The sequence below is a fragment of the Strongylocentrotus purpuratus genome, unplaced genomic scaffold (genome assembly GCF_000002235.5).
Source record: "Strongylocentrotus purpuratus isolate Spur 01 unplaced genomic scaffold, Spur_5.0 spur5_scaffold_9, whole genome shotgun sequence".
NCBI classification, from domain to species: Eukaryota; Metazoa; Echinodermata; class Echinoidea; order Camarodonta; family Strongylocentrotidae; genus Strongylocentrotus; species Strongylocentrotus purpuratus.
In genome coordinates this window covers 5,230,906-5,257,865 of record NW_022145615.1, presented here as the reverse complement: position 1 = coordinate 5,257,865, position 26,960 = coordinate 5,230,906, and the positions used below count along the sequence as shown (strand labels likewise).

Below are 26,960 nucleotides of genomic sequence, written 5' to 3'. Positions count from 1 at the left end.
CCCCAAAAAATATGATCAATAAAACTTGCACATGATCCTACGATGCGGGAAGCCTAAAAGCCTCCGAGCCCCCTAAGATCCGCCTCCCCTACCCCGTCCCCCTCGCTTATCAGTTTGTAGATACACTACTGTCTATAGCCCTTCATTCTGTGTTTCAATAATGTATCTCCTCCTTCCAATCCTTTAATGCTCAATAGAGCGCTACGCCTTCCGGTTTGACTCATAAGCCTCATGTTCTTTCTATATTAAATCCCTCATCACAACATCTGCAGGGGTGGTACTGAGATATTTTTAAAGTTTGGGTGGGGGGCTCTGACAAAATTTACCGACAACTTTCTTTAACAAGAAGGCAAATAAAATGCGGGTTCCCAGAAATTCCGATTCCATCAGGGGTATAAAAGGCCATAAATCTACAAAACATGGCGACTTAATTATACTACATGCGTATAGAAATGTGTAGTTGGGTGTCGCCCCTCCTCATCCCTTATAGCAATATCCAAGTACCTCTCCTTCGTCGTGTATGGATTTTGCTTCTCCTTTAATAGAGAAGTATTTTCCATTCCTTCCTGTATGTCTTCAAACTGGTTTACAAATCAGTCCCTCTCGTTACTGTTTATGTTAGCATTCTCTTAATTCCTAGCCGTTCTCTATCGGCTGCTGTTCCAGTTCGCCCTGATCCTCTTGCGAGCCATGATGAGTATTTAGACGAGTCTGAGATGACGAAATGCTCATTTTCTCCACATCTGTACTTTGATAGGTTGCAGTGGCGTAGCTACAGATGTATGGGGGCACCTTGCCCCACCCCTTCATTCGAATGGAGATTAAAAAAGAGGGGAATGGAAAGAGTAGAAAATATATACATGTATTTACAGAAGATAACACGTGGAAAGAAGACGAAGCGACCCCTTTCACACTTTCCCAAAACTCGACAGCTTTCTTTTTTCTTTCTCTCTTTGTCTCTGTCTGCATCTTCCTGTCTCTGTCTGTCTGTCTCTCTCTCTCTCTCTCTCTCTCTCTCTCTCTGTACCCATCTCTCTCTCTCTCTCTCTCTCTCTCTCTCTCTCTCTCTCTCTCTCTCTTATCTAATCTACTTAATCATTTGGTGCCCTTCCCCCTATGGTACCTGTGCCCCCCCCCCCTCACTGGCTGGGCCAAAGCCACCCCACTGATACATTCAGTTAGGAGGGCATCGTTTACTGGCTTGAGCCCTATATTATATAGATGACAGACATCAAGCTAATTTAATTAGCAATGAAACTCGCAGAATGTAATAAACTAGTTGTTTGAATAAAGACATAAAGGAATGTTTCGATTAATGAGGTCACTTTCTTCAAAATATTTTGAATGATAATGAAAACGCGTTATCATATATTACGATTTGTCTAGGAATTGGAAGACAACAGCTGCATTCATCTGCATTGCTGGGACCATCCTAAAGGGGTGATCATTTCAAGGGCGGATCCAGGATATTGTAGGAAAATGCAGTGGGAATATTTGTTTGTTGTGTACTTCATGATTTTATTTCAATAAGGGCATAAGTCGGCCGTGCCCTAATTTTTGTTCTCATTCAGGAGGCGTGCATTATATAGGCAGGTTATAGGGTCATTTCAAAGCATCAATTTTATTTCTAATTCACATTATAATTTTGGAGCAATACGTCTGCCCTTTCTAATTATATTTTCCCAATTTATCCTTAACGGTGTCCGTGAGACTCTGTCTATGTTCAGCCGTCAACATAGTCATTATTTCACGTGATAGATATGTTACTATTTGCAGACTTCCTTTGAAGCCCAGGATAATGGATGACGGTGGTCTGTATTTTCAACGTCTGTGGATATAGTGATACAAATATCTCTTTTTTTTTCTTCATCGAGCGCGGTCTGCATTGGAACGCTGGCTTTGATCATGATGCATTGCAGTCGGTCAAATAATAGAAACGTTTTTCATTGCCATGCAGACCTCCTAAGGTTTATTCCTCTTTTCCTTGGGAGTGGGGGGGGGGGGTGCATCGGAAAGTACCCTTCCATTTGTCGCCTGCTATTTAGTCCCGTTACATGTACCTCATCCTTTCTGGAACACGTTGGCGAAGTACAAATGGACTAAAGGATCGGTTATTTATACAATGGCTTCGGCGATGTAAACGTTTGATGAGATTTTCCAGTTAGGATTCCAATCCCAAAGGTTTCACAATATAGCTGCTCTACTTTTCACTTTCTGGCATACCTCGGCTCCATTGCACCAATGCGTAGCGTATGAGAAGGCGTCACGAGGATTGGGGGTATACAAACTGACAGTTAAACGTTTAAGATGTTTTCTTTAACACATCCCAAATGTCACAAAGGTGGAACTATGAGAAAACGAAGATGCCGATTTAATGAAATCAAAGCTTTACGTTGTAGGAACAGCGGCGTAGCCGGAGGGGAGGGGGGGGGGTGGGCTAGGTGCCCTTGATTCTTTTAAGTGTGTTTTTGTTTAAGAGCTCAAAAATAAGATGTATGGTTACTAAAAGTACTTATTCATTATTGTTAATGCTTTAGAAAGTAAAGGTGTAATTTCAAAATACATTGTCAGAGAAAGCCTTTTTTTTATTTTAAAGAATATTTAATTTCTGAAAACCAATAGTCTGTTTCCTTTCTTTGTTGATATATTCTTTTGTTTGTTTGTTGGTGTAGTGCTTTTTTTATTCTTCTCTTAGATCCGGTATTCATTTTTTTTTTCAATTTGCACAACACCTCTGAGCATGTTCAATGTTCTTTGTCGCTGTCTCTAGTTCACACGCTATCGTAGGAAGCCAACAATCAGGCAGACATCTTTCAAGGTTTCCGTCCTCGTTTGTAATGACTCTATTACCTCTTCAGATCACTTGAAATCAATTAAAATTCATGAAAGCCTCTGTATAGTGTTAGCAATCATGGCTTATTGCGCGGGAGGTGCGATCCTATATAGCAAGGCCCGGTATATGGTCGGGGGAGTGTGAGGTTTTTGTATATAGTTAAGATGCAAGGTCAAACTCAATCTTTAGAGAAGGCTTTAAATGAGAAGAATGGAACTGATACTCTGCTGTTTTCACATGAACGTACTAACTAAATGTTCTCCCATACAAACATTAAGCCGAATTCGAACGCAACCTGCTTTTGATAGGCTATGCCTAGCTTCTGTCGAAAATTCACTATATTTTGAATATCCAATATACAAAATTATAACGTCGCGGTGACCTCTTCTTCGACAGAAAATATTAGTTTGGTACTTAAACTGGATGAAATGGTGATCACCATGATCTAATTTTCAAAATAATACTCATTTTTATGAAAATAGTTTGAAGTATGAAGCAGGAGTCTGGGTGGGGAGGTGCAAAGGAGGGTCATTATTATAGGTTATCATGTTTGTGCTTTTTTCCTTCCGTATTCACCTCACCCGTCTTCATCTCAACCTCATACATTATTTTCCCCTCTTATCTCATACTCACGTCTGTAAACATTAAACAAGGTTTGGACAACATTAATTCAATAACTAAATGTCGTCAACACCGAAATGGTACTCATGTTACAAAATGTAAATCTCAGAACCGCTATACCCACTCCATGTTTATAAATTAATTTTTTAACTAGCAAACAAGATTCTGCGTCATCTCAATACTTTAAAGTCATCAGAAATATTAATTACTGTAATCATGTAGCAATTTCGTTTTTCATTTCATGTTAGCTCAGTGAAATACTGAAATAATTCAGCCACCGTCCATAAAACCTCTTAATTTTTTCTTACGTCTGCAGTAAAGTGTATTATGTTATAATCAATGCGTCATTCTAAATGCAATCTATTATGCATGAAAATACCATAACCGTTCTGACTCACAAACGTCATTATGACCTTAATGATTTTAAAATGGGATAACAAATCAAACAGGTTTAATTTATTTGAGCAGTTTAAATGATGAAACGTTAATGTCTGGAATACTTATATAGTTGTACAACAATACCACGTGCTCAATGCGTCTTTATCTGACCTAAGTCTGCGTCAGCGACTGGCGCCGTCTTTGAGGCGCCATTATAAAGTGAATGCAATACGAATGTAAAATTTGATTGGATTACTGGCGGACATAATCGTCTTCATGTGCTTTATTAGCACAGGTAATATCGCACTTTAAATTACGGCGCGTGTATAACGAACAATAATAGTATTACGTTCTTGTATAGCCCGTAACACATTATAACGTCCCTAAGAGTTTCCAAAGATCTTGGATATTATTACCCTATAGCTTTAGTTCTGGCAGCCGTTATCAGCACACAGTGCATTTCAAGGAATAATCCTACCAGGTACCCATTGACCCCACCTGGGTGGATTGCGGCAAAAGTAGACGTCTTAGGACGCTAATGTTGTGGCAAGGATTCGAACCCGTACCTTGTGGTTCACAGTCCGGAGACTTATCAACTTACTGGACCACAACACCTCTTTCAGGATTATTAATGTCTGTCTTTAATGCATGCGTCATTTTTATTCCAGTCACCAACATGTCTGATATTAATAGACATATTAAGCGAAAGTTCAGAAGAGGGTGTACCCTAGTCAACATTATTACTATTTCTAGGAAGCATGGGAGGCTTTGAGACATGTGCTAAAGTAATCATCACAGGACATTTTCATCCATCTCTGAGATGCGGAGATTTTCCTAGCTTGTCCAGGGCGCCGTACGAAAGCTGTGATTATCTGTGATGCGATCTCTTATCTGTTGTATATAGCATTGGAGTTATGTTAGGATTACGTAATATTTCATTTTAATGTTCGTACATTTCCAAAGATGGCGCAGAAGGCTATATTTTTCGATCGTGTTTATTTAAAAAAAAAAACATTTTGCGTCATTTATATTGGCGCGAATAAGGGTACGTTCTCTTATATGTTATTGTGTAAAGGCAGATTATGGGCCCTTATCTGGTTTATCATCATCATGCCAATATCTGATGAAAGATGGTGAAAACTTTCAGTGACGTCTTCACTTTTCGCCTTATACAAGCCTCTACCGGTTATATCTTGCTTTAGAGTATAGGATCTATAGAAAAGCATCGATAAGGTTTGGCTGATGGAGACTACCACCTCTCTCCTGTGTGTGTGATCTCATCAGATTTAGAGTTCAATCCCATGGTGCAACCTGAGACCTCCTTTAAGCTGACTTAACCCCGCCATGCCATAATGTCATTACATTCTTAATAATCACGAAGCGCTGTGTGAAAGCCGCTCGCCGCCCGGAGGAGTATGTCAATATTACAGACCGGACCACTTTCTTGTCTACCCAAAATGCAGCTACTGGTCAATGTAGGGGTGGAGCAGATCAAAATAGATGGTCATATCAAATATCCTGTTTTAATAAAAAGAAATAAGGAAAGAAATAAATTAATAAAGAAAAAGGAAACGTGTATAGAACGATAAAACAACTAAGATTTACCATTTTTAAAATCATGATTTGAGTCGGAGTCGTTGAATTCATCAATGTTGTTCGATTTCATCGAATTAACAAGATGTTACGACAGCAGTTTAAAAACAGATATCCCTTTCCCTGATTAATATTAGAAAAATATTGAAATTGGGAATCAAACAGTGCTTTCTGACATGCGTATATTCAACGCGTCTTTTAAACATAATTCCGGCCTACTCTTGGATCAAACCCAGAGCTACCGTGGTAAAGGTATAAAGGATAATCATTGTAGAATTTCTTCCTGTTTCAGAAAAGAAAAAGTACAAGAGTTAAGAGTATGATGTATATCGAGTGGTGTTTTGGGTTTCTACCCCATCAGTAACAGTGGAAGGGAGCTGGATTTTATACTGAATACGCCATTGGACGGGGGTATATTTCAATTACAATTTCGATTTATTATGTTCCCAACAAAACATTACAAATCAATTAAAAACATTTACAACAAATGTATAGAAATACAGAGCCTATAAACTCGCTTATAGTGTACTTTAACTTGTCTTTATTCTAAAAGCTCGTTTTTTTTAAGTCAAACAGTTTGGAGAGTTTTACAACCATAATGCAGTCCGACCCAGTCGTCTGAGCACTTAGTTAAATGAGAAGTTAATGGAGTTTTGTTATTCTTAAAAGTCCGTCAGCGTTTAATGTTTTATGTTACGGCAAAAGACAATAAAACTAAAAGGATCTTTTAACATATTGATTTTACTGGCACGATGCTGTCACTGTAAGTGTTTATGCGCATGGCTACGGTGCAATCAAATGATGAATATTGAATGAGCTATAACATGAATTCTATTTTGTGAATAATTATTGCAATCACATATTCTAAAGTTTTATTTTCACCATTTAGGAGTTAGTGCTTCATTTTACCATTTTACAGTCCAGTAAAAATGGAGCTATTAACACTTAACCCACCACTAATTGCAAAACAAATTATTCCACGTCAGTGCATTTCAGTCACTATGCTCCCCTTAACAACAGATTAACAGTCTCAAGAAATCCAAGTTTGGGAAATTTCCATAATATGCAAATAAACTGTTAGCATATGACAAAATACACAAAAGCGCTATAAAATTGCATCCAGGTACCTGGCTGACATGATTTAGGTATTTAAACCAATTTTATCGGGGTCACTAAACATGATGAACACATCTTTAGATTGATATGAATAAATATGATGAATATAAATGGCTTACTTTGCATATTATGCAAATTAGCTTACGATTTTATGGAAAATTAAGGGGATAATACATTTTCCCCTTAAAAGTGGTACGTGTTGGTATTATAATCAAAACAATCTAGGTGTTTAAACCGATATGTTTGGGTGTCACTATAGATGATTAACATATTTCAAGATTAATATTATACATTTAATTTGCATAATATGCAAAGTAGCCTCCACCTAAGGGAAAATTCATGGAAATAAATCATATTTTCCTCGTAAAAGTGCGTGAAAGTAACCAAATTAAAATAAATCAAAAGTTGAAACCAATGTTTCTTAGGTTCCTAAACTATAAGGTACAAAATTTTTTAGATCGTTATTCTACATTTAATTTGCATAATGCACATCAGCTTCAACCATACAGGGGGGCGAGGTGGGAAAAATATTAGAGTCTGTATAACATTGCCCTTTTTCACCTGGTCAGAATAGATAAAAGTTCGAGATACATTGTTATCACAGTGAGCATAATTATGCCAATTGATTATATATATATATATATATATATATATATATATATATGTATATATATATATATATATATATTTACTTAGGATAATATGCTAATGACTAGTAATGAGCCTCAGCTTTTGGCGGAAATTGCACTTTATGTTAGTAATATGCAATAGATTTGATATACTAGAGCTCAAAGGAAATGCAAGTTTTCATGGTTAGTGAAAATATTATTCGATTGACATTATCAATATCTTTTTGCAAATTATAAGACTTCATTTCCTCCTTGATTTAAACAATCGTTTCAGTGTGTGAGCATGAAGAATTTATGATGCAAGTTTATGGCGATATTGAGTATTTTTGCATATGATATCATACAAATTTCATAAATTTCCCATATTCGGATTTTTTGAGACTTTAAATACGTTGCTTACTGAAATGCATAGCAGTGGAATAAATCATTTTGCATAATTAGTGGTGGGTTACACCCCAATTATTGCATTAAATAGTGACTTAATTGTGTTCTTGGTTGTTAGTTTTCGTCTTTTTTTTCCTTTTAATTCTTGGTTAGATTTTACAACATACTTGCAAGATAAGGATACCCCACAACTCATTTAGTAAAATGAAAATAAGCCCGTGTACGATTAATGCACTTATTACCATGAGTTCTGAGATGTAACTTAACGATATTGTTGTAAAATGCTTCAAGGAAATTCTAACATTTAGCAGCTGTGAGATTATGACGTCAGCGGTAAGAGTAGAGAAAGGTATGATGAGTTATAAGGATAGAAAAGCAGTGGATTATCTGGTCGATCAGATTATACTTACATGCACTAATCCAGAATCAAATATCTTTAAGTGTCGCTGTGTGTGCACCATCATTAGATTTCTCGATCAGGAGCCGTCAAAATGACCGACCTCGACCTTCAATTCGGATTCAGAAAGATAGATATAGATGTGTATCTGGCTATCTCTGTCTGATCTCTGTCTCTCTCTCTCTCTCTCTCTCTCTCTCTCTCTCCCTCTCCCTCTCTCTCTCTCTCTCTCTTTCTCTCTCTCTCTCTCTCTCTCTCAGCCCCCTTTCCTCTCACATTCACTAACTCATCCCTCTCTCTTTCTCTCTCTCTCTCTCTCTCTCTCTATCTATTTCTCCATCTCCCCTCTCTCTCCTCCCCATTCCCCTCCCTCCCCTTCCTTTGCTCTCTCTTTCCTTTTGTTTCCTCCCTCAGCCCTTAAGATCACCTACTAACTATCATTATTTCCATCTGTAATAATTATTGTTTAATTGAATTAAATTTAATTATACTAAGCAGGTGGACAGTGGGCTTTAAACCTAGGGCAGCCATACTTACGCTTTATAATAATCATTTCCAGCATGTCCAACATTGTCCCCAAAATACCCGGCTTTCTGTAAGCATTATGGAGGAGTAAATCCGGAAATTTAATTTGACCCTGAAGATGCTCCCACAAAGCGAAGTCCCTGTCCTAATCAAACCTAGCTTCCAGACTGGGGCATTTCTTAAGGTTCCCTTTTCTTCTCAATCGGCTGACGGTTTGTTAACATTTACTGGCGTCGAACGTTGACCACTAGAAGAATTATCACCATCACCATGTTAGTAATGTACCACTTTATTCGTGCGTTTTCTAATTGTTCATTTTGAAATACTTCTGCATATTTTTGGCATACACATTTGAAAATTTGCTATCATGGTTCAGCTTAATTGCGATGATTGTTTTAATGGTGTGTAAATCATTTCCATATTTGAGTTTATCGGTGCAAGAATACGTTTAATTTGTAAGATAATGTTTGACATGTCGCCATTACGGTTCTTCTTCACTTGCTCAATAATAGTTTGATTATACTTAATTATTTACCAGAGTCGTTACCACTTTCGATCTGTTTCTCGTAGCTCTTCGTAGCTTCATTTCCATAATTATTATGATAGGGACCTACATTTATAATAATAGCCTTTGGTATTTTCTTACAATTATCTTCTTTTTTTCTTTTTTTTAGACTTTCCCAGATTTTGTATTTAACTTGATGATGGTTAATTTGATGCTATTCTTTTTCTTATGTATAATATAGTTTCCTTGAGGTCAAGATAATAGTTATATATCTCCATGGACTTCTAATCATATAAAAGAGAAACATACGACAATGATTTATGTCAAATACTCATGATGTAATTGTACATTAATCAATCATGTCAAGACAACAAATTAAACAGCGAAAACACTCCCGATAATGGTTTACATCGAACCTCAAGGTGATTATTTTCTCTATACGGCCATTTTGTTCTGTTTCTGTCGGTGTTGTTTGTGTTTGAATATTCCTTGGCCGAGCTTGGGTTCTTAGACGATTAGTCACGTAGCATAATACATTCCAAAGAGAATCGTCAATGATCAACTCGCCCGTCTTTTTAAAGATAAAGGAGCCGCCAAAACCAAGTAGCCGCGACGTTAGTTAATGGCGTGAGCTGATTAATCAGCCGTATCTTGAGTTTGTTTTTTAGAGGAACATTGAAAGGAGGTGGCGATGATAATGACCGTGATGTTGAACATTTCTATTTTGTTGCTGTGTTGAAAGTTTAACCCTCCCCCTTTTTTTAAAGGTAAAACCTGAACATGGCGAGTCAGTTTCAGCCATAGACTCTTATGAATGATATCGTAACTTCTTAAATCATATAATCTAATAGTATTTTGTCCAGGAGCGTATCCAGGATTCAATCTGTAATGGGAACGTGATCTCGACAATTTTCTGATAACAGAAAAATAAATTATCGAGTGACCAGGTCCCTTTTTCAGTCTAAAATATGAAAAAGGCATGGGCAGGTAGTGCCCCCCCCCCCCCGCCAACGAAACAACATCGAAATAAGACTTCAAAAAAAAAATCTCTGCTGATTTTTATCAGGAATGGACGCCACTCATCACATGTATTCCGATAAATGTTTGGAATTGGGAATTAGGTGTATTGGTCCAGAATGTGTCGCCCGTCTAGACTCGTTCTGTATGCACGTGTTCGCTAAGATGCCCCGTCTGATTTTGAATGTTATTTTACGTTTGCCCGCGGACCATTAGCACTGCAGAGAGCCGGAGCAATCTCCTCCAAACACCTATACATCAAAGAGGTACTATCTATTACGCTATCCGCATCTATACCTCCAGCACCCCCCCCCCCCCCTCACCCCTCACCCCCATCGCACTCTTAAAACACTCCTTATACACTCAACTTTGAAGTTGAGAAACGCACCGTGCAATCGCATTCGACCCATCCTCGATGCACGCAGTGAATTAGGGTAGTTGATGGTCGCTTGATGCAAATAGCCATGAATTGAACTAGTTTAGCTTATTGCGATTCATCGAGTCTAACAGCTCTAATCATTTTATAATGAAAGTGTGATGACTACATTTGGATATATACACTTGGCTTGTACTGTTTTTTGCCATTAATTCAAGCACAATATACGTCTCATGTAAGTCGGATGTAAGTGCAGTGTCGAAGGTAGCCCATTAAATAAGGGGGGTGGATAAAAAAGGGGGTTATGAAAAGGGGAGAAAGAAAGAAAGAAAGGAAATCAGAAAGGAACGTAAAAGAAAATTATTGGACCCCTCCCACACTCTCTAATCTGGAACCTTTTCTGCACTTCATTCATTGGTAAGACCGTTGCCACCTTCCGTTGCAATTAGACAGTGCCCCCCCCCCCCATAATGACGTGGCCCTTGTTACGCCAATGTATACAGTGACATAGACCTGCACTTAGCAGCCCTGCACTGTCATTCATGTGACATCCTCAAATGCACTTTAGTTATTGAAGTACTTGCTAGGGTGCAGGTTCAACAAATTTTAGTATTGTTTAAGTCCTTCTGAGCGTCTCATAGATGATGTTACATTTTGACTTCTTAACAGATTTATAATTGAGTGGTCCAGGAGCTACATGTGCAAAAGCGATAAACATTTGTTTTTCTTTTTTTTCAGGGAAATTCCATACCCATGCATGAATAAAAAACCTCAGAACATCGATCTAAACATTTCACAGAAGTTACATCACGTGATTATAGCTATATCGTCCTTTCAACACATTTTAATAACACACCATTTTTTATTTCCAATATTTTGACAGGGTAGCCCATTCACCAACAAGTAGTGGTCTTCCATGGGGCACTGAATGAACATATTTACATCGTTTATAACATTTATACAGAACAGTTACAAAAATAATAATCGTTTGCAAAATAAATATAATCATTAACCTAGTAAACAGTAATGTCAATAGGAAAATATTAATTAAGTCGCAATTATGTGAATAAGTCATGTAAATATTACAGAACATGCACGTAGTGTATGTACGGCTGAGCCATTCACAAATTACAACTTTGTTTAAACAATCTCTTAAATGAATTGACAGAGGAAGCCGTTCTCAATGAATTATCTAGCTTATTCCATTCAAATATGGAAGAAACAATTGGGCTACACTTATAACAATCAGTGTGAAATCTAGGCACACGTAAACATCCACTGTCTATTTGCCTTGTATGATGCTCATGTACATCATTAGGATTGATTAAGCCTACCTGAAGGTAAGAAGGTGATAAGTTATGAACGCATTTATATATCATCATAACGCGACTTAACTCAAACCGCTTGTCTAGTGTCACCCATTTAAGACTTGTGAACAAATCAGCCGACGGTGTGTCATAATTATGTCTTGTTCAATATTATTCTTGCGACCCTCTTTTGAATTTTTTGCAGCTTAGTTGTATGAGAATGAAATCGGTCCGACCATACAACAAAGCAGTAATCTAATCGTGGCAACACTAGACTGTTATAAAGTAACTTTGAGGATTTTTGAGGCAAAAAACTTTTTGCTCTCTTTATCATGCTAATGTTTTTCTGGGTAAGTTTACTTACGTTTTCGATTTGTTTAGACCATTTCAATTCTTCATCTATCAAAAGTCCTAAGCATTTGGTGAATTGAACTCTTTTGATCAAATTGCCGTTTAATTTATTTATTGTTGTGCATGTCGTTGTGTCCTTTACAGTTGTTTTTTCTTTCTTTGAGAATACCTTACACTTCACCTTCAGTGATTGTGGGTATATTACGTTCTGTCTGCTCAAAGTGTGTGTGCGTGTATGTTTGGGAGAGAGAGGGTGTGTGGGGTGCGTGTATGCGTGTGTGTTTAGGAGAGAGAGAGAGAGAGAGATAGAGAGTGTGTGTGTGCGGGATGTGGGTGTGTGAGTGTGTGTGTGTGTTTGGGAGAGAGAGGGTGTGGGTATGTAATGGGGGGGGGGGTTCAATTTTTCGAAAGTAACACATTTCCTTTCCTTTCATCGTGTTCACGTTGCATTCATGCCTTGTACCGTGAAGCCTCATCATACAATTTCTAATTTCACGGTGCACGGACGTTTTGAAACATAAAACCATGGCAGTAAGCGCAATTTCTTTAACTCTCGGTTTCATTTAGTACAAAATAGACATTAGTCGTGTTGTAAAAAATATTGACAGTTTGTAGCCTGAGCAACATTCGGACAACGAATACAATCTTTGAGAGCGTGCAAAATAAATTCACGGTCATGCTTCTCTTTATCCACTTGTATAGGTATTTTACAGCATAAAATACATTTTCCTTATGAACATGACTACCAAAGTGTGAAATGCTAAGGCCACATTATTTATTCCATTTACAGTACAAAGCAGCCGAATTCATTTCGTCGGGGATTTTTTTTAATTTTTTTTAATGGAGCTGATTTATAGGATAATGTCACACTAATTACACCGTTACATCAAACTCATAAGCGAGCTGAATAATAGTAAGATTCACAGCAGACTTGAATGCCTATAGCAAAGATGCACCGAATTGCAGCAACTAAAAGGAAATATAACATTTGGAAGGGTGTAATTTAAGCGCCCCTACCTTTTAAAGCCCTTTTTTAATAAACGTGCTAAATTCAATTCCTATAATGACGGTCTTAAGCTCTTGTTAAAAATTCAGGTGTACCTAAAAAGGTTTCCTTTGTTAAACGCGATCTTATGACCTAGGGTTGGATTTAATTGAACTTTAAACCTATTGAAATGGAAGGGACATTTTTTACAGCATACAAGGTTCACTGCTACAATACTGTTCCATCTATTTCTCCAGGCCCCATACCCTGAAGAAAAATATGACTGGTTCGGGCTTGTAAGGTGAGACGTGAGGACGTCACTGAAAGTTTTCACCATCTTTCATCAGAAATTGGCGCGAAAAGTCAGCACAAATTAGTTGAGCCACGCGTTCATCCCGCCTGTTCACTTGCAGCATCCAGACTGGATATGACTTTTATACAGTCGAGTGCATGCCCTTTCGCTGCGTTTACTGCAAATGTCTGCCAATGTTCTGAGGCTTTATTGAAAATATCTCAGGATTTCCGTTTCTGTCTGAAGGATATTGTTGTCTGCAAGCTCACGAAAGGAGTTGGAAAAGCTCCTGCTTTATTAAAGTCGCATCATATAGGCAACATGAGACTGTGACTGAAAGAAATGAGATATTGTTCACCGGGTGAAATTTTTGTTACTATTAGAATTGCTTCAAAAACTGATGAAGAACAAATAATTTTTTGAGAGCAGTTAGTCAATGAATTCAATTTCACTGTAATGCAATAAAACATACATCTGTAAATGGCTTCATGAAGAACAGTAAAATAAAACGATTCCAAACTCAGCTACATTTCTACATTGCAGGGCTAGCATACTAAAATCGCGATCAGTTTTCGTCGACTATAAATTTAGGAAAACCGAATATCAAGGAAAAACGAAAGAAACATCCGATAATAAAACTTGGTATGAACGCACCCGGTACTGATTGCGCTTTCTCCATGCATGGTTCGTTTTGTTTATTGTCCCACATTAACGAGATTTACACCTCCAAATAGAGCAAGCGAAATGCATTTCATTACTTCACAGCTCCCGCGACAAATCCAGGGTAATTGGTCAGATTCGTGTCCACAATCTTTTGACACCCCTACCCCTCCGCCCCCTCCCCCCCCCCCCCCCCGACAAAAAAAATGGTCGAAGAGGTTTATATTTCCTTAAATGATGCAGAAATGACTCATGAACTTCAATGAAAGCCTCATTATCACTAAAATACTCGCATTATGTTAATCGGGGTTTACCCTTACCCCAGTTTTATTTCAATATAGTGTAAAATAAAGATAATGGCTCGGATCAATTCAAAAACCATTTAGTTTAGGCTTATAGACTATTATAACCATTGAAGTTTCACATTATGAATATCAGATTTTCATTATCTTAAGGCAGAAACGAGTCTTTCTTAGTAAGTATATTCTTCTTTTATATCACATCTATCCACAAAAATGATATGAATTCACACTCTTGTCAGATATTTGCGGAAAGTCCAAAATGGTTTGGAAATTATTTTGATAACTACTTAGATTAGCATCTACGATACATTTCTAAAATCTTATATAATAATGCTGTGTAATGTTTGCATTGTTATATTGTGATATTGCTCTTGTATTTTTATGTTTTCATTATAATATAAATATCTGATTACTTTTAAAACCAGACAATATCAGTCTTGATGTTGTTATTTAATAGACCAATTAAAAAAAAAAATAATAACAAAAAATATTTATAATGACACTTTCATATCTACCGTAGATCGAAATTCTTTTCTTTTTTAAATGGAAATAGCAAACTTTTCTTTTAGTTTTTGAAAGCGTTTGACTTTGGCTCTACCTAATTAGGTAAATTAAGAAAATTTCATTAGCGTTGAAGGTGTAAAGGGTAGCAGAAATGGCTGTTTGGAAGCGCTTGACCATTATTCCGGAACATTCTTCTATTACCTCTTGAAACTAACACCCTCTTGACCGCGTGCTTGAAGTGGACAGAATAAATTATGTTGTTTGCACTGCCAGTGTACTAGATGTGGTAATTCCATTGAGGTCGTTTAGGCAGGGGCTTAGAATCCAGGTAGGATGGGGGGGGGGCTGTCGCTATTTGCCGCTGTTTTAGGGGAAGAACTGATGACCCCCCCCCCCCCCCCCCACAAACCAATGTCACTGAATAGGGGATGTAGAAACGGGTTCCTATCGTATTCTCTTTCGGTTAATTTTCTTCTCTTCTTTGTTTATCTTTTACCTTTTTCTCTTTTTCTCTTTTTCTTTTTTTTTTTCTTTTTCTTTTGCAATATGATTTGGGGGGGGGGGCGTGTCCCGTATCCCCTTTGTTACGTCACTGTTAAGCATATTAACATATCTAAAACTGACTTTTCATTTCGATTCAACTCAAAGCTTTGATCAATTTCTTTGAATAAGATAATCAGTTAATGACAAAATATACACCCTCTTTCTCATACCCTGGAGGGAGGGGGGTTAAGCACCCCCCCCCCATGTACCCCTCTTCTATTCCTTAATCGATGGCGTCAATAGAAAAGCCTTGATCTTCGACCCTGTTCGTTAAGCGAGGGGGCCAGTATGGGCTGTGATCAACTATACTCGGCTAATACTCATTTCACGATGATCACCTCATGTCGGTGGTTCTGTGACTAATCTGGATACGTGTACACGATAGTATATATTTCATCGTAAAGGTATCGTTTAACGATGTTAATTCTGAGATTCACGGCCCTATGTGTTATCAGTGTCTGTGATATGGTGTAATATTGAAGCCCTACAAAAATTGCGCTTCAAAATGATCATGAAGTGCCTAAAAAAAGTAAAAAATCTTTGAGTGACCGGTTTTTACATACTCATTTTCGCCAAAAGACTATAGTATTATAAAAATCGTTAGGAAAACGAAAAATGAAATTTCGATTTCCACTCATAAATCTTGATAATCAGACAGGCGATCGGCTTGTAAAATTCATGGGATTCCTGCCTGACCTAAAGGTTTTTAATTCATGATTGTAGCATGAGCTAAATCTAGGATTTTGTTTCAGAATCCGAGGCAATGTTACTGAGTCACTTCAATGAATTAGACTATGAGGGAGAGGGCGTTTAATGGGATTTTTTTTATTTTGGTGTTGAAAATAAACTCTTGTTTTTATTTCATACTGAAATTCTAGTTTTTTTAGTTATTTTCTATTGAGCCATTCATCTGAATTTGACTTGGTTTTCCCTGCTTTGATTTGATTTCTCTTCTTCATTTTTCCAAACACAATAACCGAAAAACATAGAACAAGACCACGTTAGGTATAATACAAATACGCAAACAATTAAACTTCATGTCAAAATGTGATTTACATATATACATATTATAACGAACTTAATATTTCTATTTTATGAATGTAACCATCTGTGGATAAGTGCAGGAGACACCCATCATCGGCGACGCTTAACTAGGATGGCAGCCTCAAAAAAAAATCTTAAGGATGAAATTTAAAGGGAAATGTGGATCTGGATTTGTACCTCTGTCATGTATGCCAAGGAGCAAAATGCAATTTTTAAAAAAATTTTGTTTTCCTCAAAAATTATTTTCACTAGCTCAATCATGTGCATACAATTATTTGAAGTTATTTTTTGTAAATTATCTGCATTTAAATGGATATTCCATAATAAAATGGTCAATTTACATTTGTCATTTTGACGTTTTTGATTCAAATTATGTCATATTAAGAAGCTTTCCATTTGTTGAAATATTGTTTACCGCCATTGCAGGTTAAGGTTATACATATTGAATTGAATGAAAACTTTTTTACCTCATTTTTTTGCCTGCTCGCAATATTTTAGAAGTTTGAAAATCATGGATGAAAGGAAAACTTTCTTTAACATTTCAAAATCACAACGCCCTTCATATAAATCATAGCGTAACATTTATAAGGGTGTAGGAGGACGGGAAGGGGATCCATTTCATTACAAGCACGTCGATCATTGAAAAATACTGGAATTACGATTCAAGAGGATCTCACACAACACAATGCTCAACTGTATGCAAGAACCTACAAACACCAGAAGGTGTTAGCTGCATGGACTCGTGATGGTATGATTATTGCCTCAATTCAAGCCTCTGGTGGAAAATCGACCTCTAAAGTTATACGTTCAGATATCGACCTCGAAAACCTTTGATAGTTATGTCACGTTAGCGATATTATGAACGATCGAGCTGACATTTTAATGACTTATATTTCTCCCTGGAGTGAGAAGTTTTTTACATTTTATCTTTTTGGATTTTTCTAATACTCGAACTTTTAAATGTAAAATACCTTTTGTATTTCTAATTTGTTTTTTTGTATACTGCTTGTATGCCTGGAAGCACTGTAAATTCAATTATTAATGATCAATCGTTTGTGGAATTCTTAAGCCCGAGAAATGGAGAAAATGATTTTTATGGACCCTCTCATGGATCTTATACATGCAATGAATTCAATGACCTCGTTAATGATTCGAATGATGGCTTATTTTCCATTTTACATATCAACTGCCGAAGTTTAAGTAAAAATTATGATAACATTAGTACTTTTCTTAGTTCCTTAACAGTTCAATTCACAGCTATTGCTTTGACTGAGATATGGATTAAGGAGTACAATTCCTATTATGATATTCATAACTATACTCTTGTACTTAAAGGTCGACAGAATAAAAAAGGTGGTGGAATTGGTTTTTATGTAAGAAATGATGTGAAATTTAATCGTAGACTTGATCTTGATATAAATACTCCATATATTGAATCGCTTTTTATTGAAGTTGTTACTGCTAATATAAGTGCAATTCTCGGAGTTGTTTATAGACCTCCTGACCAACCTATACAAAGTTTTCTTGAGTCGGTTGAAAATGTTATTACTACTGTAAACACTGAAAATAGAATATTTTACATGATTGGGGATTATAATATAAACCTATTCAAAGTAAATTGTCAATCTCATGTTAAAGATTTTATTGAAATGTTTATGGCAGTTGGTATGTACCCTCTAGTTCATGGTCCAACGCGTGTTGTAAATAACTCAATCTCTCTCATTGACAATATTTTCACAAACAACCTTGAAAATTGTTCATCTGGCACAATCTTAACAGACATTAGTGATCATTTCCCAATATTCTGCATTTATTCTCAAAGTACTCAAACCGTAACAGAAACGTGTATTACAATGAAAAGACAATTTAGTGCAAAAAATATAAATACTTTTATTACGAATATCGGCAATACGCATTGGATTCTGAAAGAAAACGATGCTAATTCAAGTTATGATTGTTTTCTAAAACAATTTCAACATGTATATGAAATATGTTTCCCAATGAAATGTCAATCTAAGAAGAAAAAACGATTTGATAAACCTTGGTTCAATGACGAATTAAGACAGCTGAACAGAAAGAAAAGCTTATATTACAAGAAATATTTGAATAATCGTACTGCGTATAGACTTGATGCATACAAAAAGTGTAGAAATAAGTTAACAAATAGAATTAAATATGTAAAATATAAGTATTTCAAACAAAGTTTTGTAGATGCTAAAGGTGATACTAAACAAACATGGAAAATTATAAATGGTCTTTTAGGCATGCACAAAGTCTAAGAAAAATGAAATTCCGAGTACTCTACAGTATAATAATGAAACCATTGATAATGATACAGATATATGTGAATCTTTTAACGAATACTTTATCAATATAGGTCCAAAATTAACATCAACTCTTGATATACCTACTGGTGATTTTAAACAGTATCTAAAGAAAAATGAATCTACTGCTTTTTTTACTCCAGTCACTCCAAGAGAAATAATAAACATTGTAGATAAATTAAAGAGTAATAAATGTAGTGGTTTTGACAGTGTTGATGTTAAGATGGTTAAAAGAGTTATACATTTGATCTGTTATCCATTATGTGCAATATTCAATTCTTCATTGGAAACTGGGATCGTACCTGATCAGTTGAAAATTGCTCAAATTATTCCTATATTTAAAAGTGGTACCAAAACTGAAATGTCCAATTATAGACCTATATCTCTACTTCCAGTATTCTCTAAGATATTAGAAAGAGCTGTGTATAATCGCTTATATTCCTTTTTGAATCTACATAATATTTTGAATAATTCACAATTTGGTTTTCGAACAGGCCACTCCACATCCTCTGCTTCAGTTGATTTTACATGCCAAGTTTCTCAAGTCTTTGATAAATCTGAAGTCATGATGGGATTGTTTTTAGACCTCAGTAAAGCCTTTGATACTCTAGATCATAATATTATACTTGCAAAATTATTTAATTACGGAATACGTGGTGTGTTATTAAATTGGTTTAAGAGTTATTTATCAAACAGAAAACAATTTGTCAAAATTAAAGGTAATACTTCGTCTATGCAAACAGTTGTATGTGGAGTGCCCCAAGGCTCTATTTTAGGCCCGCTTTTATTTATTCTTTCTATTAATGACATGTGTAATATATCGGACAAATTAAAATATATCTTATTTGCAGACGACACCAGTGTGTTTATGTCCCATAAAAATATTCAAAGTTTACAACAGGACTTTGGTAATGAAATAAACAAGCTATTACATTGGCTTTCTTTGAATAAATTAATTTTGAATGTTAATAAAACTAACTACATGGTATTTACAAAACAAAAAATAGATTTTAATGAGGTTGATCTTCAGGTGAATAATCATGAATTCAAACGTGTATCTGTAAACAAATTCCTCGGAATAGAAATTGATTCTAAACTTACATGGAATGAACACACTGGTGCTGTCTGCAACAAGATCTCAAAAAATACTGGCATTCTAAACAAACTTAGATTTCTACCAAAATGTGTTTTAAGAATGTTATATAATACTTTAATTCTTCCTCATTTATATTACTGTTCTGAAGTATGGGCCATGACAAGCCAAACCAATCTGAATAGGATACTCAAAATGCAAAAGAAAGCCATCCGAATAATTTCAAATTCACACTACAGAGCTCATTCGAAACCTATATTTTATAAATTAAAGCTTCTCAATGTATTTGATATCTGTGAATATCATATTGCAGTCTTTATGTACTTGTGTCGAAATGAATCCTTACCATGTGCACTTCTAAAGTATTTTAATTTGAATTCGACCTTTCATGATTATGAAACTAGAAATGCATCTAATTTCCACTTACCTCAAATTAAAACAACTTTGATGAAAAAGTCAATATCTTTCGATGGTCCAAAAATTTGGAATTCCATTCCAATAAATATAAGAAATTGCAGAAGTCTTCAAACTTTTAAACGAAAATATAAAATGTATTTAATTGAATCCTACGTGCTATAACTCACCAGGCTCTTTACCCCCCCTTTTTGTCATGCTTCCAATCGTACAACAATTAATTTACCTTTTATTTACATTATACTGAGGGATGGGCTCTAGCATAAGGACCACACTCCTTTTTAGCTCATCCCTTCACTCCCATTATGTTATGTTATTTTGTTGTTGTTGAATGTATGATATTTTATGTGTGATTATTCCTCATTTAATTGTATATGTTCTTGTATTTTTTTTAATGATGAGTGTAAATAAACGAACTTGAACTTGAACTTGAACTTGAAAAGATGTTGAGCCGAGTCGTAGCCACCCTTTAAGCGATAGACGCCATTCTCATGCCTTTGTATTACATGCGCAGCTGAAGACGATCTCGGTTAATGGCAAAAATCGATGAGATTTCTTTCATAGCCGCATAGCGATAGCTTTACAGTACTTTGATTAATTATAAGAGTGATACATTGATTTCTAGACACGTTGTATACATTCCTGCGGAAAGGAAAGACTCTGTAATTCCTTTCTTCTATCTCCTTGACTGACTTTAATATTGACCATTACAAGCCTACTGTGGACGTCATACCAGTAGCCATGGGTGCCACAAAAGTTACTGGGTGGAAGTAATGCTTCTTCTTGTTAGTAGTGTCTTTATTTCGATTACCAAGAAGTATATGACTGCTTGTTATTACCATGATTGATATCTCGAAACTTGTGTCGAATTATTCTGAACAAATGATTATAACACATTGATTTGAAAAAGGGAATTATAGGCCTCAGTAGAAATGATGCAATTCATGAAAAGGGTATGTAACCTTTATTCTTTTGATATTCATATAAATCGAAATTTCAGTGATGATAATGATAGTACTCCAGCTATCTAAAGGGCACAGAATTTTATTGTCTGAACCAGGGCCTATAGCCAAAGGGGGTCATGCGTCCCTTTGGCATCTAGTGCCGGATAAATGAAAAGAAGATTGGAATAGATGGAAATAGATATGGGTTAGAGGTGGCAATATGAAATAAAGATACGACCCACTTTCACGCACGTACCTCATTCAGTGGCCTTGTTCTCTTAAATTTAATTCACATATGTAGCCCCCCCCCCCCCCCCCGCGCCCCGAAATCGGTTACCCTCATTATCTGTACCCATGATACGCCAATGGTCCGCAGAATGCCATAAGGGCGTTACATTGAGTGAACTCCCTTCTTGCTGTCGACATACGCTAGCGCTAGGGAAGTTATTTACATATAAAATCACAATAGGGCCTTGTAATGTACCCAGGGTATAGTAACATCAATATTAATACTGATGTTCTTCTTTAAAACCCTGCAATAAATTATTATTATCCCAAGCAGATACCTTATACCCATTTACTACACTATAATTATGTCATGTGGGTCGAGAGGCACAAACATGGTAAAAGACCTTTCCCAACTAAGAAGGTATAGTAATATAATGATCCAATCTAGGACTTCTTATTGCAATCAAGAGCCTTCGCCAACTTACCGCTGCACAGCGCTTCCGCAATTATTTTCATGATATACTATTCCCCAGATTTTTCTACCTTAATTCTTCACCTTCATCTCTAATCTCTACACACCTGATTTCCTCAACTCTTTAGAATAAGCTGACTACACTCTTACTGCGATTGTTCATTATTCCACCATCTTGCCCTTGACATTATAAGCATGTAGATTAAATCCCTCACCTGGTCATTTATCTCTACACCGTAATAGATTCCCACCATTTCTCCATTATCCTTACATCTAATCACCCCTTATAGTCACTGAGACGGATGAAAAAGAGGGGGTTGATACCATTCGCCTCAGTGGTTTTGCAAACGAGTTATATTACCAATCAAATTCGGAAGGCACGCATAGGGTTTATATTATACGTCTGGAGTCATGACGTAATGGTGCTGTCGTCTATACGCCTGACTTAAAGGGGTGTGCTCGTATATGTAGCTCGAGCAACATCGTACCTGAATATTAATCGCTCGGTAATTAGTGATAATCCAATGTCTTTTGGCAAGATATTAATCTAAATTTGCCACACTCCATCCAGATGAGGTGAATGGGTACCCGGTAGGACAACATTCCTTGATTGCTCGAGCGCCTCTTCATGGTAGCTCAACTAAAGCCGGGGTAATGATAATATTTCAGGGCCCTCAGTTTTAATACTAATGGGCTACCCTGTTTAAACAAGATACTATTATTATATATTATTATAATCTGTACATAAACAGTTTTAGTGTGATTGTATGGTGATTATCTGACTTCTTCTTTCGTGTTCATCATCTGACCTCAAATGTTCTGTCAGGCTCTTGCACACTGAAGAGCCTTCTCATTTGCTGCCACTAGGTCTTCCAGGCAGCATTGGTCATCTAGGAGTGAGCAACTTAATAAGTTACTAAATATTGCATTAGTACTTTCATAAATTGTGTTATTAGCAAGATCGTCATGATCATGACTACAATCAGCACTGACATTTTTCAAATTATTGATATTGATTATTATGATAGCAGAGTTTGGTTTTTATCCATGGGGCCCACGAAACGTGATTTGATGCTTAATTTCATTGACTGTCAGTTTTCCATTAAATACATCATCGAGACGTAAAACACTGGCAAAATTCATGTCTAGTCACCCCCCCCCCCCCCCTTTGGAAAACCTGAGATCACCATTACAGATAAAGGTCATACGATTGCATTGTGAAAGAAACGTTGTGGAATCGATCAGAAAAGGTTGATCATCTAGCATATAAATATTGGTGTGTACTGCAAGGTTCTGGGATCATCAAAATGAAAAGTAATTTGGCCCAGTCTTTGTAAAGTTACAAGCACTGTACACAGGAAGATGTACATGTATATGGGACTACGCACACATGCACGACACGTGCGTTATACCTTTCATGTCCAAATATATATACTAATTTACCACATATATCAATTAGTAGGCGGTTTCCCGGCAAAATTTGTATCATCACGTATTAGTCAAAATATTTTCTTTCACATGATTGGTAATAAGAGCTGCCATTTCATTTTTTGAGAGGGGGGGGGGGGCGTTTCCAAAACTGGTCTTTACCTTTAATATGCCAATCTCATGGAATACCGTTTGAGTTAATATTTCTCCAGTGAATCAAACATATTACTTCTGTCACCGATGAACCACAGTCCCCAATAAAACGCATTTCACTTTATTGCTTCTCTATATTATTACATGTGAGGTATAAAATAATGAACAGTTTGCTCCATAAACCTAATTTGTAAATAGGGGAGATGACCATTTCCCCAAATCTTTTAAATGTCGTTTTAATTTCAACGGCTACCTTCGAACACAAGAATACGGTTAATATAGAATCTGAAATGAGTTCTACATTTTTTCATACTACTGTGCTTTTAGGTCATTTTTTAAACGGAAATTTACATATAAAATTGAACAGTTTGTGCAAACAAGATTTGGTTGCAAATATGAAACGTCAAATCTCTGATATAAAGCGTCAAACTATTTATATGATTGTTGGAATTTGTTCTAATTATTCATGGGCTATCTTAATATTTCGTGAGGTGTAATATTGATGGTTCCCCCAGTTTCGTGAAAAGTGCAAACTGTATGTGGAATAGCCATTGAATCTAATAACTGAGGTATATACAGTGCCTAAACTTTCTTTTTAAAAAAACACTAAATGTAAATACTATTATTATTATCAACATCGTTATCATTTTTTGATTATGATTATTATCATTATTATCATTGTTTTTTTAATCATTATCATTATCATTTTTATTTTCATTATTATTATCATTATAATTAATATTATTATCATTATAATTATTATCATTATAATTATTATCATTATAATTATTATTTTCATCATTATCATTTTCATCATCATCATCATTATCATCATCATCACTATCATCGTTATCAACAACATATTCATATTAGTATAAATTTTACTTATACTCTTAATCATTTTACATCAAATTAAAGCAGAAATACAAACTATATATGACATCTTTCGGTCGTTTATATATATTCTACTGGGATCTATTTATTCAAATTAAAGGTAATGTTTCATAAGATTTCAATAAGGTCACCATATCAAATGAATTCTTTGTCACTTTCTGCAGATTTTACTGGGATCTACTGATGCTGTGCCTGATCATGGCAAACGTCATCCTCCTACCCGTCGTCATTACTTTCTTCCACAACAAGGACATGAGTACGGGTTGGCTCATCTTTAATTGCTTCTCAGATACCTTCTTCATTCTCGATCTCATCTGCAACTTTCGGACCGGCATCATGAATCCGAAGTCGGCCGAACAGGTAAACGAAATCCGAAACCAGCCGAACACCTCAGGGTTGTTCAGTTAGATTCTGTTTAATTTGAATTATCATTATCTTACATACTTAATATCATCAGACAATTTTGGATCGGCATCATGAATCCGAATTTGGCCGAGCAGATCACTAGTGATCATCTTGGATCTCATATGTAACTTTGGGACCGGCATCATGAATCCGAAGTCGGCCGAACAGGTATACGAAATCCGAAACCAGCCAAACACTTCAGGGTTGTTCAGTTTAATTTGATATTACATTATGTTTAATTTGATTTATCGCTATATCTTACATATCATCTGAACATTATGGATCGGCATCATGTATCCGAATTCGGCCGAGCAGGTAACGAATTAATCCGAAACAAACCACGTACCGTTGCAACGAAAGTCGTTTAATCTGATATGAATTTAAGTATAATTGACAGTTTTTACTTTTTTTTATAAATTATTGCCCTTCTTTATCCTCGATCTCATCTGTAACTTTGGGATCGGCATCATAAATCCGAAGCTGGCTGAGCAGGGAACGAATGAAGTCGAAATAAATCGAACATCCATGGGTTGTTTTATAATATAAAATAACTCTACTTGAACTACTTCAGTAGAGCGTCCGCCTCACAACCGGGAGGTCATGGGTTCGAACCCCGGCCGCGTCATACCAAAAGACGTTAAATGATGGGACTTGTTGCTACCTTGTTTGGCGTTCAACAAAAAGGGATGGAGCAACGTCGATCTGGCGCTGCTCAGTGGTTGCCGGGCTCACGATCTATTGGGCAAAAAGAATTTCCGTTTCGGTTTATTATTATTATTATTATTATTATTATTATTATTATTATTATTATATTACAAGGTACAATGATACGAAATATTAAGTCTTAAGGACATGTTTTTCTTTATAACAGATGCGGTAAGATCGTGTGCAATACATGGCATGCAGAGGGACTTTACTTATACATAAAGATATCTTATTTGTGTTAGTACGTTACTAACATATGAGTTGTCCTCTTTATTTATATAGAAATTAGTCTAAAACTATGTTGACTCTTATTTTTCTTTTCATCTCTATTTTTTCAGGTGATCCTCAACCCCCGTCAAATCGCCTATCATTATCTCCGTTCATGGTTCATCATCGATCTCGTGTCTTCCATCCCCATGGACTACATCTTCCTCCTCGCTGGCGGCCAGAACCGTCACTTCCTCGAGGTGTCCCGAGCCCTCAAGATACTGCGCTTTGCCAAGCTTCTCAGTCTTCTTCGACTCCTGCGTCTGTCAAGGCTCATGCGGTTCGTCAGTCAATGGGAACAGGTACGAAGTCAAAGGACATACCTGGTTACAGAGGTCACCTGTGTATAAGGATCATATTGAGTAGTGGCGTAGAAACATGCATGGGGTACAGGCGACACGTGAACCCCCATAAAATGAGCCCACGGTACGCCATTGGATATAGTCGAACCTGCTTATAGAGATATACCACATTCTGGATTCTCTTAGGAAAAAGACATCAATATTTTAACTTAATAGTTTAGTCAAAGTACATTTTCTTACGAGAATATTTTTTGTAATGAATTTTATGACGTTCAACGATTTAGATTCTATAGCACTTATATACTTTATTGCATAAAATCAACATTGTTATTTTGTCGTAAGTATCTGCCCAGTGTTTTATGTTTAGTATGCTTCCTTCCAGAAGTTGCTAGCTAAAAATTTAAATTTTAGACACAACTGACTGGACCAAGCTTTTTAATATTGTATATCATCATAAATATGCATTATTTTCTTTCTTGACTCCGCCAATAGGCCTTCAACGTAGCTAATGCCGTCATCCGAATCTGTAATCTCGTGTGTATGATGCTTCTGATTGGTCATTGGAATGGCTGCCTTCAATATCTCGTGCCCATGCTGCAAGAATACCCCGACCAATCATGGGTCGCCATTAATGGCCTTGAGGTATTATCACTAGCATTTCCTTCTTTCTTTCTTTTTCTATTTCTTTTTTATTGAAAATAAAACTCATCGACATAACATATTTACAATAATAACATATCAATAAAGTAAATGGATGCATACAGAACATGGTACAACACACTCAGGACAACCAACACAAAAAGCACAACACAAAATGCCTCGCTCTAGTCAGTTACAAGTCATGTAAGGCTCACCCTGACATGCATCAAGGTTATATATATATATATACTGAAACTTACTTGCATTTTCTCTGATTTTGTTGGAAATATAATGTCTCAGTGAAAGTTGTACATTTACAAAGATCGTTTA

General features: G+C 36.2%; 1 protein-coding gene across 1 annotated transcript in view; it reads left to right on the top strand.

Moving 5' to 3' along the window:
* Positions 1 to 26,960, top strand: part of SPIH (hyperpolarization-activated (Ih) channel) — a gene marked incomplete at its 5' end in the record, with an annotated part of 45,256 nt that overhangs the window by 10,527 nt on the left and 7,769 nt on the right. The window contains 3 exon segments of the mRNA NM_214564.1: positions 24,477 to 24,672; positions 25,761 to 25,991; positions 26,484 to 26,633. Of these exon segments, the coding sequence (NP_999729.1) occupies positions 24,477 to 24,672; positions 25,761 to 25,991; positions 26,484 to 26,633 (577 nt within the window).